The 17,903-nt window shown below is 44.8% G+C and overlaps 1 protein-coding gene across 2 annotated transcripts in view; it reads left to right on the forward strand.

The window, feature by feature from the left end:
- The window catches only part of rap1gds1 (RAP1, GTP-GDP dissociation stimulator 1), a 38,595-nt gene extending 20,968 nt beyond the window's left edge, over window positions 1-17,627 (forward strand). For both annotated transcript variants that reach the window (XM_080792661.1, XM_080792662.1), the window contains 8 exons: window positions 878-1,021; window positions 1,613-1,744; window positions 1,928-2,062; window positions 3,403-3,528; window positions 3,727-3,866; window positions 4,859-4,985; window positions 10,392-10,520; window positions 11,609-17,627. In XM_080792661.1, coding sequence (XP_080648787.1) covers window positions 878-1,021; window positions 1,613-1,744; window positions 1,928-2,062; window positions 3,403-3,528; window positions 3,727-3,866; window positions 4,859-4,985; window positions 10,392-10,520; window positions 11,609-11,736 — 1,061 coding nt within the window. In that variant the 3' untranslated portion in view covers window positions 11,737-17,627. The remainder of the gene's footprint in view (window positions 1-877; window positions 1,022-1,612; window positions 1,745-1,927; window positions 2,063-3,402; window positions 3,529-3,726; window positions 3,867-4,858; window positions 4,986-10,391; window positions 10,521-11,608) is intronic.
- Window positions 17,628-17,903: the final 276 nt, after the last annotated feature.

Consider the following 17,903-nt stretch of genomic DNA (forward strand, 5'->3'; position numbering starts at 1 on the left):
GGTGTTCAACCAGTGGTCCGGGGACCACCAGTGGTCACTGGTGGGTTCCAGGTGGTCCCCAGCTAAATGGAGAGTTGGTAACCAAATGGACCTTTATTGATCTTTACCTCTTGAGAGTGTAAAATGAAACCAAATGGACCCTTAAGGCATGTACGCAGTACACGATTTTAGGCCCGATTTTAGCCTGGTTTGTGATAATGAACTCCCAACAAAATAACGTGCATCGTTTCATCTTGTGACATACAGTATCAAAAAGAGAAATATCCGGCCTCTTCAACGCCCACGACAACACATCGTCAATATTATGTGTATATGTAATGTATTATGTTTATTTTATTTGACATTTCCTCGCCTGTTGTGACATTCCTTACTATTCATTGCGATGACAAATGCAATGACTAATAGAATTACAGCTCTTTGCAGTAATGTCCCTACGGAGTTTGGGATCACATCACTGTCCGTGCACCACTCAGATAGTCTGACATGGTACTTCGTGAACGATAATCAAAAATTACGCAGGTCCATTTGGTTTCAAGAGTTAAATTATTGTAAAAAATCACTAAATTACTTGCATTACTTAATTTAGAAATCTACATAATAGAGGATGTAGTAGAATTGCTGTGTTGATCAAGGTTTGCCTGTTATCTCTCGAAATGGCATCACATCAATACAGCATGGAATTGTGGACGAAATATTATCCAACGATACGAAAATATTCTTTAGTTTTGGGTCTGAGAGGCGAAACCTCATCAAATGGTGTTCCGTGGCTCAACTGACGAATACATAACGGGCCTTGAAATGGAAAGGGTTGAAAACCCACTGCCTTAACGTATGGCCTGTTGTCTCCAACCCCCTCCTCTCCTCCTCCTCCACGCAGACGTGATCAAGCTGCAGCTGGTGGAGGCCGGCCTGGTGGAGTGTCTTCTGGACGTGGTGGCCCAAACTGTGGACGGGGACCGAGAGGAGGACGTGGCCCAGCTGAAGACGGCCTCCGACCTGATGGTGCTGCTGTTACTGGGAGGTAAGACCTGATGGTGCTGCCGTTACTGGGAGGTAACAGCCTGATGGTGGAGGGCTTGACATTAAGCTCCGAACATGGTACTTTATCCCATTATGAGCCATAAAGTCACTAAAGACACGTGCACGTGAGCGGAGGTTTGCAGATTTTGGCTGTTCCTTCCATGGTGACGAAGATAAAATAAGGTAACGGATGGAACACAGAACATTCGTTTGATACGTGTGTATGAGGCTCAGGCTTCACAAAACCAAACGGAACAAGCTCACAACGTGCTGCAGCGTGATCCCATGCCCTAGGATAGGTGGAGTAGCAAAGACATTTGACATAACATTTGGAATGGAATTATACCATTCTATTCTATGCTTTCTTGTTGCTACACTGCCTCTCTTTGGGCATTGCACATAGGAGTAAGATACTCATTATCGCTACATCATGCAACTGACTTACATGGCCGATTAAAGACTGATATGAGGTTAAGGGATTTACGTCGCCAGTTAAGACTTAGCTTAGGGTTAGAGTTGAATGATAACGGCTGATGACGGACATTAAATATTGAGATAACATCTGAAAGCGCTCGTTCATGTCTCTGTACAGACGAGTCCATGCAGAAACTCTTCGAGGGGGGCAAAGGCAGCGTGTTCCAGAGGGTGCTGTCCTGGGTGCCGTCACACAACCACCAGCTGCAGCTGGCGGGGGCGCTGGCCATCGCGAACTTCGCCCGCAACGGTAAGTAAGACCTCCCTCTTCTCGTCTGTCATTGGCTCGGGATTGGGACGATTGTCACGATTACAAATTTAGCTTGACGATTAACTAATTAAAAAAAAACATCTGATGGGGCACCCCCAAATTGGATCAATTGTTGTGTCCTCATAATGGTCTCTCTCTCTCTCTCTCCCCCTGTCTTCTCAGACGGGAACTGCATCCACATGGTGGACACCGGCATCGTCCAGAAGCTGCTGGACCTCCTGGACAGACACGTTGAGGAGGGCAACGTCACTGTGCAACACGCAGCGCTGAGCGCCCTGAGGAACCTGGCTATACCTGGTGAGATATACCCACACCTGTCACTGTGCAGCACTGAGCGCCCTGAGGAACCTGGCTATACCTGGTGAGATATACCCACACCTGTCACTGTGCAGCACTGAGCGCCCTGAGGAACCTGGCTATACCTGGTGAGATATACCCACACCTGTCACTGTGCAGCACTGAGCGCCCTGAGGAACCTGGCTATACCTGGTGAGATATACCCACACCTGTCACTGTGCAACACTGAGCGCCCTGAGGAACCTGGCTATACCTGGTGAGATATACCCACACCTGTCACTGTGGAACACTGAGCGCCCTGAGAAACCTGGCTAAACCTGGTGAGATATACCCACACCTGTCACTGTGCAGCACTGAGCGCCCTGAGGAACCTGGCTATACCTGGTGCGTTAAACTACACCTATCACTGGTTTGGGAATCCCTGCCTTACAGAATAATCTTGCAACAATGTCTTCTTCTTTTGTCCTGCTTTGATCATGAATCTGTTTCTATTAACTAAGTACATTATAATTTTGAGGTTTTTGTACTTTACTTGAGTATTTCCAATTTCCACAACATCTCAGAGACAAATATTGTACTTTTACTCCACTACATTTATTTTAAGACTTTAGTTATAGTTACTTTGAAGATTTTCATTATTATTACAAAACATGCATTAACCACTTCAGCCCAATATACATTTCGGCCATTTGAAAATAGCAGATATACAAGCTGTGAGCTTCTAGATCTGCTATTTTCAAATTATTTTCATACACCTGAAAACTGTAATGGAACAGTCTGCAACACTACTTCTTCCTCTGCCAACCCACGGTCCATTTTTAACGTTGCACATTCTCCCTGTGGTTGAAAGTATATCTCTCATGACTTCACAATCCATTTTTAACATCCTCACACTCACACTGTCTCCGCATGCTTCGCAACAAACACGGCCTCTAATACTTGAGGTATTTTTAACCAAAACGCACGTGCTGTGATTCTTCACAAAATCACACAGTGCTGCTACCTCGCAAAGCCTATATTTACTTTTTATAGAAATAGCCCTCCCTTTTGTCTGTCTGTCTGTCTAGTGTCTGGGGTATAATTCTTATGTTTCTCTTGGTCTAATAATGGTTTGGTAGTTGTAGTTACAGTACGTGGGGTGTTTTGAGCTCTGTGGTTTCCCGTTTCTTGTCACTGCTCTAATGTAAACAGTGTTTTAAACAATGACTAGTCTAAACCAAAAACAGTCTAAACTAAGTACTGCACCCGACCCAATACCGATTTTGCATTTTAAGGCCACTATCGGCCGATTCCGATGTGATGACTGTCCCTGATGTTGTGTCCCGTCTCTCTCGTCCCAGTGGTCAACAAGTCCAAGATGCTGTCCGCCGGCGTGTCGGACGTGGTGCTGAAGTTCCTGCAGTCCGAGATGCCTCCGGTCCAGTTCAAACTGCTGGGCACGCTGCGCATGCTCATAGACACGCAAGGTAATGTCACTGTGCACGTTATGATTCATGCTCATAGACAGACACGCAGTGTAATGTTACTGTGACCCTAACGCATGCATGCTCATAGACATGCAGTATTGTGTAATGTGTTAACATTGAGTGACAGCAGTTTCTTCCAGCGGTGAAATGTCCCTTTAACGTTTTTTCCCCCTTCTTCTCCGTCTCGTTTGCAATCAGCCGAGGCGGCGGACCAGCTGGGGACCAACGGGAAGCTGGTGGAGAGGCTGGTGGAGTGGTGTGAAGCCAAAGACCACGCCGGGGTGATGGGAGAGTCCAACAGACTGCTGTCTGCCCTGATCCGACACAGCAAGTCTAAGGTCAGTACTGTGATGGGAGAGTCCAACAGACTGCTGTCTGCCCTGATCCGACACAGCAAGTCTAAGGTCAGTACTGTGATGGGAGAGTCCAACAGACTGCTGTCTGCCCTGATCCGACACAGCAAGTCTAAGGTCCGTGTCATGGCAGACTGCTGTCTGCAGGGTTAGATAGATAGTTTTTTTTAGATAGATAGTTTATTTGTCTCGGTCATGGTTTATCCAGCATTATTACATACAGAAAAGGGATTGACCGAAAAGGAAAGGGCTGAAGCCGAAGCTTATTATGCCCACCTTTTTGAGATTTCAGTAATCTCATTTCCCATGGTCATGAAATTCCTGGAAATATTTAAAAAAAAGAAAAAGAAAAACAATCGAAACATTTTTCAGTCCGGGAAAAGGTCTGGAAGTGATCAAGGGTGCTGTTTTAGTTGGCTATGCTTTTGTTTTTGGCTATCGATTTTGTTAATGAAAACCCTTTTCCAAAACATGTATAACATTAGACGATGTATAACATTAGACAAAAGCAGTTTTTCGCCGAATGGACAGCGTGATTGCAGCCTAATGTGTACCGGTACGCGACGGATCTACAAGCTCACAGCGTGCTGCAGCGTGATCCATGCCCTTGAATAGGTGGTGTAGCAAAACATTTGGCACAAAATTAGAATGGAATTATACCATTCTAATATTATATGCTTTATTGTTGCTACACTGCCTGTCTTTTGGCAGTAAGAGACTCATTATGCGCTGAATGATTGTTAGATAGGCCTGGAAATGGTCAGTGGTTCTCAAGCCAGCAACCCCTCCATAATAATCTTATTTTAACTGGGGACCCCCACCCCCCGGGGACCTCCCACCCTGACAGGCACTGGAATTGTAGGGAGTTGAGGTGTTACATTTAGTTTGACTCGGTTCCACAGATGAAAATGGCACGGCTCACAATAGCAAGCTGAATGAGAGGCATTGTCTGTGTGTGTGTGTGTGTTCTTTTACAGGATGTGGTCAGAACGGTCATCCAGGGAGGCGGAGTCAAGCACCTGATAACCATGGCGACCAGTGAACACATGATCATGCAGAACGAGGCACTTGTCGCTCTGGGCCTCATCGCCGCTCTGGATCTGGGTGAGGAGAACCGCTATGCACCATGACACCTGTTAACACCTGTTTACACCTGTTAACACCTGTTTAAACCTAATTAAATCAGGATCTGGGTGAGGAGAACCGCTCTGCACCATGACACCTGTTAACACCTGTTTACACCTGTTTAAACCTAATTAAATCAGGATATGGGTGAGGAGAACCGCTATGCACCATGACACCTGTTAACACCTGTTTACACCTGTTTAAACCTAATTAAATCAGGATCTGGGTGAGGAGAACCGCTCTGCACCATGACACCTGTTAACACCTGTTTAAACCTGTTTAAATCAGGATCTGGGTGAGGAGAACCGCTCTGCACCATGACACCTGTTAACACCTGTTAACACCTGTTTAAACCTAATTAAATCAGGATCTGGGTGAGGAGAACCGCTCTGCACCATGACACCTGTTAACACCTGTTTAAACCTGTTTAAACCTGTTTAAATCAGGATCTGGGTGAGGAGAACCGCTCTGCACCATGACACCTGTTAACACCTGTTAACACCTGTTTAAACCTGTTTAAATCAGGATCTGGGTGAGGAGAACCGCTTCAAAAATAGCAAAAGTAGCAGATCTACAAGCTCAAAACGCGTACTACTTTTGATGCTTTGTGTGATGCCTGCTATAGTATGATCAAAACAAGTAAATGGTGCATTTATATTGCGCCTTTATCCAATGCGCTTTACACAGATTGTGCATTACATTCACCCATTCACACACACATTCACAGAACGATGCAACACACAACGAGGAACAAGGCACCAACCTGCACATTGGGAGCAATTAGGGGTTCAGAGTCTTGCTCAAGGACACCTCAACACGAACACCTGTTCCCATTCGGTCACTCTACCCCTGAGTCACTGCCGCCCCAAGTAGGATATTCATTTGCAAAAAGTTTAAATATGCCCGACAGCAACCATATAATCTTTTACTGGTCTACGTTTTCACACTACCTAAGAAAAAAGATGTCACAACAAGGAGGGCAGAACAAAGAATACTAGTTACTACTTAAAAAAACCCCAATTGGATTGATTTAATTTTTTGTCCTTCACCCAAACTGTAAATACTCAAGCAAATGTACCTACACAACACTGTACTCTCGGATGTTGCTTGAGGACAGTTATTTACTTGAGTAAATATCCGTAGTTACTTTGCACCATGTAGCGTTTATTTTATATTCTCTGTAAGGTGGAAATGTCCATTTTTCAAATGTACATTTTTCAAAATCATCAAAAGCAGCAGTTTTGCTCTTGTGGATCTGCTGCTTCCGATGCTTTTGTGGGATGTTGTAGACAGTGTGATCAATTAGGACGGTTAACCCATTCTGACCTGAGATCAGATTCATACGAGGTTTAAAAAAATAGCAGACCTACAAGCTCGTAGCGCGCCACTCGGTGGCGCGCTATGAGCTTGTAGATCTGCTATTTTTCAATAGCTAAAGCATAACATGATGCTAACACCAAAATGGGTTCCCGTTCAGAATGGGTTAACACTCCCTGTGGACAATTGATTTCCGTGATATAAGGTTCACTGCAGGGATTTACACCAACCTTTGAAGAAGCTCCCATTCATTATCGTCGTTCCGTGTCATGAAAATCCGCTTTCAAATGGCGCGATGGTTTGTTATAGTGTTCGATAACAACCAGCGAGGAAACAGGGAAGCACGGGCGGAGCCAATGCCTCGGTTTCCCAGAATCAAGCCAGTGACTCATCGATTTCAGCTTACATCATCCCAACGCGTCATCCGCGTCACCATCTCCAAGGAAAACCCTGCAAGTCTTAAAAGTTATCAAAACAAAGGGCAGGTTTAGCGTGTTCAGCAGGGGAACTTTAACTACATTTACGAAAAGACACACACAGTTAGGATAAGGAGTGGAGTTCTCAACGGGCCCTAACTGGACCGGCCATACTGATTAGCATACATTTTACGTTCGGGCAGAATTTGAGAACTCTAATATCATGGATTAGGGATGTTAATCGTTAATCGATTAAACGCTGTTAAGACATTTATCAATTAAACCTACATACTTAACAGTTGACAATTAATTAAAAATTCTGAGGTTCCATCATTGGGTGGTTTTCTGCGAATGTAATGCTGTCTGCCGTGGAACGCACATGTGGGCCGGTTAAAAAGGTCCCCCCGACCTTGATAGCCACAGAAACGCTCTCTCTGCTTTTGCATGTGATGTGACAAGACAGTTCACTTGTCATTTCATTTTATTCCTCATACAAAGATGCCATTGCCTGGCCCTGTATCTCAAATGGTCAAATACATAATATGCCTTTTGTATTCTTTCTGTATATCAGCAAAATGCATTATTGAGGGACATTAATTAAGATACTCGGATAAAACCCCCCAAAAAGAAACGATACAATAAGATTATCCAAACGTATTAACTATCAATTAATTAATTAATTCCCATCCCTAATATGGAGATAAGAGGTTTCTGCCCAACGTCATCCAGTTCCAGAGAAATGAGGTCACCCTTCCTTCCTTCACAGAGATTATTTTCTACAATGACATTTCTTCTCCAGACAGACTGTGATGACAGCCAGCCAGAGCAGCTCTCATCCAATATGACACACAAGTACCAATCTGTAAGGTCCCAGGTGGATATGTGACTAACTAATGACACTTGTAATTTGTTAATTAAGATTAATCATAGTTTAATCATTTTTGTGGCTCGATGTGCACGTTCTTGTGCCTACAGTCTGCTGGAAAAAAAGGACATTGTATCTCAGAGGTCAGTTGGTACGCCAGATTCGGTGACTTAAAGGGGTATTCCACTCATTTTCAACATTTTGTCATCAAGATGTGATTCACTATGTTAAAGGGGGAGTGTCAAAGCCCGAGATTAACATTGCTGATAAGGTACATCACGTGGTCTGAATGAAAACAGTTTCAAACGACACGTGACTATATCTCAGGCTCTGACGTGACCTAGCATCTAGCCGAGCTGAGTGGCTAGCGCAGTAAAGGCTAGTGGTTTTGAGGTAACCTTTTGCGTCATACTAGGTGAAAATATCATAAAAAAATTATTTTATTGCTTTTATTTATTCCTTACAATGACATTGAGTTGACGTGTACGTTTTAGGGTAAACTGTTACATAATCGCAATTTCGCGTGACTAGTCCGTCTACCATGGCCTCAACCACGGCTGCTGCTGAGTCCTTAGCGTCTCTCACCGCCGGGGCAGTGGGGGCACAGCGCCTCGACTTCTGTTCGTGCAGGCTGCACAAGCACACACGGGGGTCGCATCTCTCTCTCTCTCTCTCTCTCTCTCTCTCTCTCACACACACACACACACGCAGACACACACACACACACACACACAACATTGTTTGAACATGTGAAATGTTTGTTTATGCATAATGAATTCATGAGAATCGCGGGCCGCGGTAAGCCTTGAACTCTGGCCGGACACAAGGCACTTCAGAACGGGGAGATTGCGAGAGGAGGTGGGGGTGGTTTTGGGTTTTTTTTTCTCTCCCTCCGTATATCTCTCTCTCTCTCTCTCTCTCTCTCTCTCTCTCTCTCTCTCTCTCTCTCTCTCTCTCTCTCTCTCTCTCTCTCTCTCTCTCTCTCTCTCTCTCTCTCTCTCTCTCTCTCTCTCTCTCTCTCTCTCTCTCTCTCTCTCTCTCTCTCTCTCTCTCTCTCTCTCTCTCTCTCTCTCTCTCTCTCTCTCTCTCTCTCTCTCTCTCTCTCTCTCTCTCTCTCTCTCTCTCTCTCTCTCTCTCTCCTCTCTCTCTCTCTCTCTCTCTCACTCACTCACTCACTCACTTCACTCACTCACTCACTCACTTCACTCACTCACTCACTCACTCACTCACTCACTCACTCACTCACTCACTCACTCACTCACTCACTCACTCACTCACTCACTCACTCACTCACTCACTCACTCACTCACTCACTCACTCACTCACACACACACACACACACAAACCGCGTCTCGCCGTCTTGCAGTTGCAATGGATGACGGATAGAGCCGATGCTCTTCTTGGTAAATAATAAACACAACTCTTCGCGTGCACAACAGCTATACACACAGGCTAAAACATACCGATAGAATCACTTGGTGTGTGTGTGTGAGAGAGAGAGACCGCCCCTATATCGGTGTGTGTGTGTGTGTGTGAGAGAGAGAGAGAGAGAGAGTGTGTGTGTGTGTGTGTGGCAGGCAGGCAGGCAGGCAGTGGTAACGTTACGTGAAGCTCCAGGGCTCCGTGAGCCCTGTTCAGCACTTAGCCCGGCTGAGGGCGTGTCAGCGGGGGGAGACAGATACACAAGATGGGTACGATGGAACCGTCGCCGCGGAATTGCGATTATTCAACAGTTTTCCCTAAAACTTAGACGTCAACTCGGTGTCATTCTGGCGAGGATTTTGAAAAAAAAAAAAAAAAAAAATCCACCAAACTTTTACCCAGCTATGAAGCTAAAAGTGACCTCAAAACCACTAGCATGAGTTGATAGCCACCAGGAACGCTAACTCGCAGAGCCCAGAGCCGCTCTGACATTTAGACCAGATACAAGATCAATTTCATTGGTCAAATTGAGCTGGCACTTACGTACGTCACAATCTAGATGCTAGCGTTAATAGCCTTAATAGCTTCCCGAGGGGCGTGTCAGTCCCGCTTTAATGATTTTTTTTCAGACCTCCAGTTCTAGGAAACAAAGAATGGGGGGGACTTTTTTATTATTTCCACACAACAGCTCTAAGGTATATTAATGTCATAGTAAAATGTTGAAAATGAGTGGAATGCAACTTAACAAATTCTGAGGACTTTCGGCAAGGCAAGGGCACTTTTATTTGCGTAGTTAGTACATTTCAATGACGAGGCAATTCAAAGAACATTAAGCAAAGGTAACACGATTATACAATGACATCAGGATGCATGAACCAGCTCAGTAGCCTTGTGGTTAGAGTGTCTGCCCTGAGACTCTCTGCCTCTCTCTCTCTCAGGTCATAAGAACGTTGGTTCTACAACTGGTTCCGTTCTAGATTCTTGGAACCTTTGTGCGTTCACGGAACCAGCGACTTTTTTTTGGTTCCATTTCCGAACCAACTTTTAGGAAACATAAATTGAACTGGTTCAATGTCAGGCAAGAAAAAGAACACGACCGGTTCAACCATGGTGGAAAAGGGGCCTCTGTCTTTGTACTCACAGCAGAGAAGGACTTAATGCATTCATTTTCTGAAATGCTGCTTGCTCTCTCTCTCTCTCTGTCTCTCTCTCTCTTTCTCTCTCTGTCATTAAGTCACAGCAGAGAAAGACCTTGTGAATTCGTTTTCTCAATCGTTGCACATTCTCTCTCTCTCTCTCTCTCTCTCTCTCTCTCTCTCTCTCTTCTCTCTCTCTCTCTCTCTCTCTCTCTCTCTGTCGTTGCAGTTGCAGCAGAGAAGGACTTTGTGGGGTCCAGTCTGGTTCCGGTGCTTCACAAACTGCTGTCGGACGAGAGGAGCGCTCCGGAGATCAAGTACAACTCTATGATCCTCGTCTGTTCGGTCATGGGATCAGGTGAGCCATGCTGTACTGTGCATTACATTCTATGATTCGGGGCTGTTCTAGCCTCGCATAGCCAGCCAGCCTTCATCTGCCTTTGCTCTGCCTACGGAACTCGCCTATCGGCAACACAGTCGTGCCACTAATTGCGGTAAAGCACAGCCTCTCGTAATATTGCATACCTGTAAATAACAAGCCCGTTCCTCTCCTGTTGTCTCCTCAGAACCAATCATAACAAACCCCTTCCTCTCACTTGCCATAGCACTTGCCCTAGCCTCGACGACCTTACAGGCGTATGCTAAGGCTAAACTAGATAGCATTTCATGTAGACATACTCTAGTCTATAGTGTATACTGATAGATTAATTGTACAGACATTCTACTGTTAGACGGATGTTAGGTTCTTAGCTTACTTATATTACTTGATGACTATTTCTATACATTTGATGTATTACCTTTACCATGCATTGTTCTTGCTTACTGTAAATCGCTCTGGATTAAGAGTGTCTGCTAGATGCCTAAATTATAAATTGTCTCCTGATTGTCAGATCCTCTGACACCACGTTTGTTTTGTGCAAAACAAATGCTTGCAATGTATTCAGAATCATGAAAAAACCCTAGTTTGACACGTCACATGCTACTAGAAGCGGAATGAAACTTTGTACATTTTGCCTTATATAGGTAGGTTGTTAACTTTCACAATGTTTCCCAAGGGAGTTGGCTTGGAACAAATTTAGAGGTGACAGTAGACACCTTTTTATAAACACATTTGTGAATAAAGCTATTATTGGCAAGCATTTATTTTGCCACATTTGCCACAAATTTAGCTAACTTTCCCTAATTAACCCATTCTGGGTGGGAACCTCTTTTGTGTTAGCATTATGTTATGCTTTAGCTATTGAAAAATAGCAGATCTACAAGCTCATAGCGCGCCACCGAGTACCGAGCTTCGAGCCTAGGTCTGCTATTTTTGAAAAATCGAAGAACGACTGACATAGAAACATAGCTTTTTTCCCCAGAAAACTGTCCGGATATAGAAGACATTTTTTAGAATCTGATCTCAGATCTGATCATAGCATCCTCTCCCGTCGTCTCCTCATGCAGAGCCCCTGAGCAGAGAGGTCCAGGGCCTGGCGTTCATAGACGTGGTGTCCAAGCTGCGAGCACACGACAACAAGACGGTGTCCCACCAGGCGTCGCTGACCGAGCAGCGGCTCACCGCCCAAAGCTAAATGACTCTGACCCCCACCTCCAACCCCCCCCACCCACCTCCACCCCCAATGCTTAGGGCCGTCACAGTTATTACATGATCGCCTGATCGCTATTATTTGAGATAATCGCAGTTATTTTTTTTGCGTGATCTTCAATCGTTTCCACGTTGAAAAATGACTGATTTTCAAGTAGATCAGCTACTACTACTACTACATTTTTTTTGGAAAGGAAATAAAAAAGGGAAATCTGTGATTTGTATATTTAAGTTATCTGTCATATCTGCCCTCCCCCCTGTGAAATTTGTGATTACGAAGCAGGAAATACAAATTGTAACATTCCAATTACGGTATGTTCAATGCAAAAAAAAAAACACAATTAGTTAATCGCAATTATTCGTGTGACAATGAATGGTCAGTTCCATGTGTAACGGTGACAGCCCTACCCATGCCCCCCCCTGCACCACCCCACCACCTCCCTGCCACGCCGTGCCCGCCAACCATCGTCATGTGCCAAGGTTTCTCCCCCTCCCCCCACCCCCCGCCCACTTCAACTGCTAGCTGGCCCGGGCAGACGGTTGTTTTCTTATTTTATTGTTGTCCCGTCCCGTCCTTGGAGCCCCGAGCACACCACCTACCCCTACCCACCACCGACCAAAAACCCTGTTTATTATTCTACCAACCCCATTACCACTGGGGGTGTAACGATACATTATTCTACCAAACCCATTACCACTGGGGGTGTAACGATACATTTTAACTCATTGACCACCACTGAAACCCCCGGCGCTGTCGGCTACCGCCACCATAGACCATAGCGCTCTTTCACTTGGGAAACAAGGCCGTTTCCTGTCCCCTCGAAAACACTTACAAACGATACAGTTGTTGCTGTTTACATATCGATATACTTTGTTTCTTGAAAGTATATTCCCTGGCTCTAGCGCCACGGTAAAAAAATAAATAAAATAAAAGGCGTGGCCTGTATATTGATGTTACCATAAGTGCGCATCGCTGTTTGATGACGTTGCGTAGAGTGGTGCTAATGAGCAAAAGAGGTGGCTGAAATGTGCCTGAATAATGCGTTTTATATTAACTGTACATTATGTGAAGACGTTGAGGGCGGGATAATAAGCCTAGACCCAAGCCAGAGTTTATGAATAGTCCGGGGCACGTTTGGAGGCAAGTGGAGTGCTGCTAAGCTCACACACAACGTCGACCCTATTCCGATTCTGGCAGTGGGATAAAAAAATATTTTTCAATGCAGTTACTATATCGTTGCATCCCTAATTACCACCAACAGCCCCACCCCCTCCCTCCCCCCAACCCCGTGCATGCCCCCCCCCTGTCTCTATGGCGAACAAAAGGCGCCGTAGAGTAAACAAAACGTCAACCGCAATAGATAAAGAACAGACGACTCTCTTTTTAATGACCATAGCTGTGATGATGATGAGGATGATGATGATAATGCCACCGAACGAATAGCCCGCCAGTATAAAAAAAAGAAAAAACACAAAACAAAAAAATGTACAAACACAAAAAACACTCTTGTTGTGTGTGTGTGTGCAGAAGGTTTTTTTTTTGTCTTATTTTTTATTTAAAAATGTAATAATAATAATAATAATGATAAATGAAAAAAAAAAAAGCCATTCATCATGACGTGACCAATCGTGTCTCTCCATGTAGCTTGAATCAGTTGACTTGAAAAAAAGGTGCATGTTTTCGTCCTGTTGACGACGTGTCGGTGTTCATGTTCATAATGCCGCCACCCTACCTCCTACCTAGCCCCTCCCCCCCACCGCCACCCTCTTTCTTGCGTACTCTGAAGTCTGGACCCCCCCTCCCCCCCCCCTCTCCCATCAGCTTACTCTAAGATATGTCTTTATTTGTTGTTTTTCTACACTTTGCCTTTCGGGGGTCTCAACTCTTTTGATTTTAATACGACGTTTTTATTTTCCAACGTCGCTCTCAAGACACACACATTTTGTTGCTGTTCCTCGACCGCTGTCGCCACCTGCTGGCCGACGGAGGAAATCGGTGGCGACCGCAGGTTTCGGCAAATCACAAGATACTTACGTACGTGGAATGCGTTTTTGAGCGGTGCACCGCTCCAATGATTGGCTCTGTGTGTCCCTATGTATGTTTGGAGCATCAACAGCTGCAATACCACTGGGTGACCTAAAGTGGCACTGTTGAGCAGCCTAAACACACACACTCATACACACAGAGGCCAGGGAGGAGGGCTTGACACACACGCACACTGCACTGCTCAGTTCGCACGGGTGCGATTTTTATCCCCTCCAAAAACATAGCATGTCAACGACTCCAGATGTGGAAACGAACCACGTCGACCTAATCCTGGATTGTTGTTTATTCCAAAGCTCGATCGTAACAGAGAAGGTATTATTTATTATTGCAGTATGGATCTCGGAGCGTGCTGTAGAGGTCAGCGGTGAGCTCGCCGTCGGCACTCCCTACGCTAAGCTCGGCTCTCGTGTCCGTGGTTAGGCACGGGACGATAATAGTTATCGTTTATCATGGGCAAAGAAACGCTCACAATAGTCATATCGCAGACATTTTAATTCATTGTGAAATTGTCCTCAGTCACAGTAGGATGAATTCAGCTTTTGTTGCAGCTGCAAATCCTCTTAAACCTTTACTTCACTTGATAAAGTGGAGATGTAAAGAGCGCATTTGGTACGCCCTTATTTCACTCTGCCTGCACAAATCCATTTGCCAAAATTAGCCGATCTACAAGTAACATTCCCCAACCCCTGGGGGTTCAAGTGGTTAAATTTTAAGTTTTAAGCATATTTCAATTATCATAATATCGTTAATGGCAATAATTTTTGCCACAATAATGGTGCCATGAAACACTCAAGAACAATGTTTATTTATTTATTCTTCTTCCGTTGAGTGATTGGGTTGCCATGGTGATTGGGTTGCCATGACTTTGCAATTAAGCAAAGGAACGGGATCTCGCAAACACAGGAACAAAGGCGTTGGGAGTCGACGTATGGACTTCGTAAGCAAACGCGCCATCGGTCGAGTTTGTTGGGTGAAGCCCGCCCACCGCGTGTGTGTGTGTGTGTGTGTATTTTTAACCCATTAAAACCGGGAAAGCATCTGTGTGTCCTTGTAGACTTTAGCGTTGGCTATTCAGAAATGGATACATGTACAAGCTCCTTGTACATCTGAATCGGCCTCAGGTCTTAATGAGTTAATACATTGTGTGTGAAGGTGGGTTGCGGGTGGTGGTGGGGGGGGTAGACCACGAGGAGGACAGGGGTTTGGGAGGCGACGACAGGTCAACGGGGCGTTGGCGTGCATTTACCGTGCGCTACAGCGTTAGAATAGCTACAGCGCTAGCACATAATTTTTTGTGAGAATGGCTAATAGAATGCAGGCACCGGTCAACACTCTGTCACTGTCTTTGTACCGTCGCAAAGTCGCCTAGAAGATGATTATCCGCTTTAAAAAAAAGTCGTGCTGTGTAACGTTTCATTTCAGTAGTCTTTTTTTCCCCCCCTTTCTGGCGACACCTCTCGGACTGGTCTGCGGTCCGTTTAGAACTGCGATTCCCAGAATTAAATTGGTGACACATGGCTCAAGTTCGATTGAGACGGCGCCCCTCCGTCACGCTCTAATACTGTACTTTATCCCTACTACCAGTAGGAGGTGCGCGGGACCATTTACTCAAAGGCAAAGGTGATTCCACACTCGCATACGAGTGAGATGTTGGATCGCAGCGGGGTCTGATTGGCGAGGATATGTCGGCAAGCAACGACAGTGTCATGCTGTGTTCACACGGGCAGATACGAAGATACAAGCTGCCATTCATTTTCAATGGAAGCCAGCGACATGAAGATATACAAAGATACATCCGACATTTGTAGCAGCTACAAAAGAAAGTTGAGCTAGCTTCAACTTCAGCTACAAAGATACAACGTATCTTTGAATCTGCCAGTGTGAAACAATGTGTTTCCGGTACATTTCTGGTGCCTCTGTCGTTTTGGCGTGAGCGTCGTGGGCAGACGGATGCAAGAAGAGTGGCCACCTCGATCTAAAACTGGCTATTTTGTCCGAAATGTTACAAAGTGTACATGATTTGAACATGTGATTTCTTCACCTTGTCAGCAGTCTGTAGAACATCAGGCACAATATTACTAAAAGATCATTTGACTTATTATGCTAATTGTTTTGGCAACAGCGAGCGCTCCTTCTTGAGATTGTATTTTGCTTTAATCCATGCGTCAAGCTACATCACTATCAGACATACGTTTATCTTTCAGCTTCGATTAGGCCCCAAAATGATCGGATGAACAGGTTTTGTAGCAATTTGTTACAATTGTAGAAATATTAGGCCTTCATTGGCTAATGTTCAAGCATGTTCTAATCATGTACACTTAACATTACTGACCTTTTCTATCAGCTTGCAGCTTTCTAGTCCAGTCACAAGTCTAGTGGCAAGTTTTTGATGATCCATGATTGGCTGGCCTCTAAGCCAATGGAAGACTAGCCCTATATGGCCAATGGGACACTAAGGCGCGATTCATAATCCTATTTTAGAGCCGAATAAAAGTCTGTTCCGTGCTGTAGAGCCTACAATGTGACGTCATTTGAGGTTCGGGGGGGCGGGTACCGTCCTAAAGTAGTCTCTTCGGTGCTACTGAAAATTTCTGACGAGCCAAAATCATTTCGGAACTACAGCGCCGAAACCGGTAAAATAGGAGTATGAATCGGCTCTTAGCCCGCTCTCCTCTCCCCACCGCACCATGACTAGAGAAGGCAAACGCGACTACAGAAAGCCCAGCTAAGGTACAATATGCAAGGGAATGGAATGCAAGCTGATATATAATGACTTGAGTCATTGTTTTTTACATTGGGGGGGGGGGAATAGCCAATCGAGGTGCCTACTTTCGGGCAGACCCCCCGTGAAATACTGTTCAGAGAAGTATATAAAGAACATATTTATGTAGAAATGGTTACTGTGGGGAAAATACACCAATGAAAGATCACAAATAATTTGAGTTACACAGTATGGCTTTGAATGGTGTGATATCGTAGTTGGTTCTTTCTGGAATTCTTCGACAACGCGCAAATGATCACGGCATGTATGATTACACGGTGGTTCTCAACCTTTTCAGGTCGCGACCCCCCCCCTCCCGCCAAAAAAATAATAATCATATTTCAACTGGGGACCCCCAAAATAATCGTATTTCAACTGGGGACCCCCAAAATAATCGTATTTCAACTGGGGACCCACCAAAATTCCCCCCATGCAAGCACTTTTGTGGGGAAATTGCCGATCTACAAGCTCACAACGCCTGTGAGCTTGTAGATCAGCTATTTAGCTAAACGTTTGCCTCTTAAGTCATTTGACAATTTGGCCATTGTTTGACCATTTTATAGAATCGTTTGTTGATTACGTTTGATGCAGTAATGGTCTGTTTTAATTTCATTGCGTTTATTTTCTTTCTTTCCTTTTTTTGGAGGTATTAAAAAGGTCAAGTCCTTAAATATACTGTCATCTGGGGGACCCCCCCCCCCCAAATATCACGTGGGGACCCCCGGGGAGCCTCGACCCACAGGTTGAGAACCACTGGGATACTGTACTAGCACTCTTCTTTACTGTACATGTCCCACACTGTACATGTGCATCGTGTTAACATGTACTTGTACATGTTTATTGTACACGTCCCACACTCACTGTACAGGATCTCTTTTGTCAGGTATGAATGGTTATTTATGGAGATTTGTACCCTTCTAATGACATGTCCAAATAAAGATGTATAACCCACAAAGTAACTGCATAATAAAATAAATAGTACTATAAAGTTTAAATGTTTGTTGTAAATGTCACAAGCTGTACATTTGGAGGAGTCTGTAAAGTCAGCACACATAATTAAAAAGATGATTGCTGGAGATCATGTGTTTTCACCGTTATTGGAATTGTTTTTCTACTCATTTACATATAGTGATATGCACCGAGGATGCCACTCGTAGGCACATCTCCTAACTGGCGAGGCGCAGAGCGAGGAGAGTAATGCTGTCATCTTAGGCCCAAACCTAACCAATGATTCGCCATGTAAGTAACTGCGACACACAAGTGCTGAGGTGCCCGAGCTGCAACGAATATCTGTTTTTAAACCGCATGGACACACACCAGAGCCGGCTAGTGTGACACACACGGA

The sequence above is a fragment of the Protomyctophum bolini genome (assembly GCF_963924005.1).
Source record: "Protomyctophum bolini genome assembly, chromosome: 20".
NCBI classification, from domain to species: domain Eukaryota; kingdom Metazoa; phylum Chordata; class Actinopteri; order Myctophiformes; family Myctophidae; genus Protomyctophum; species Protomyctophum bolini.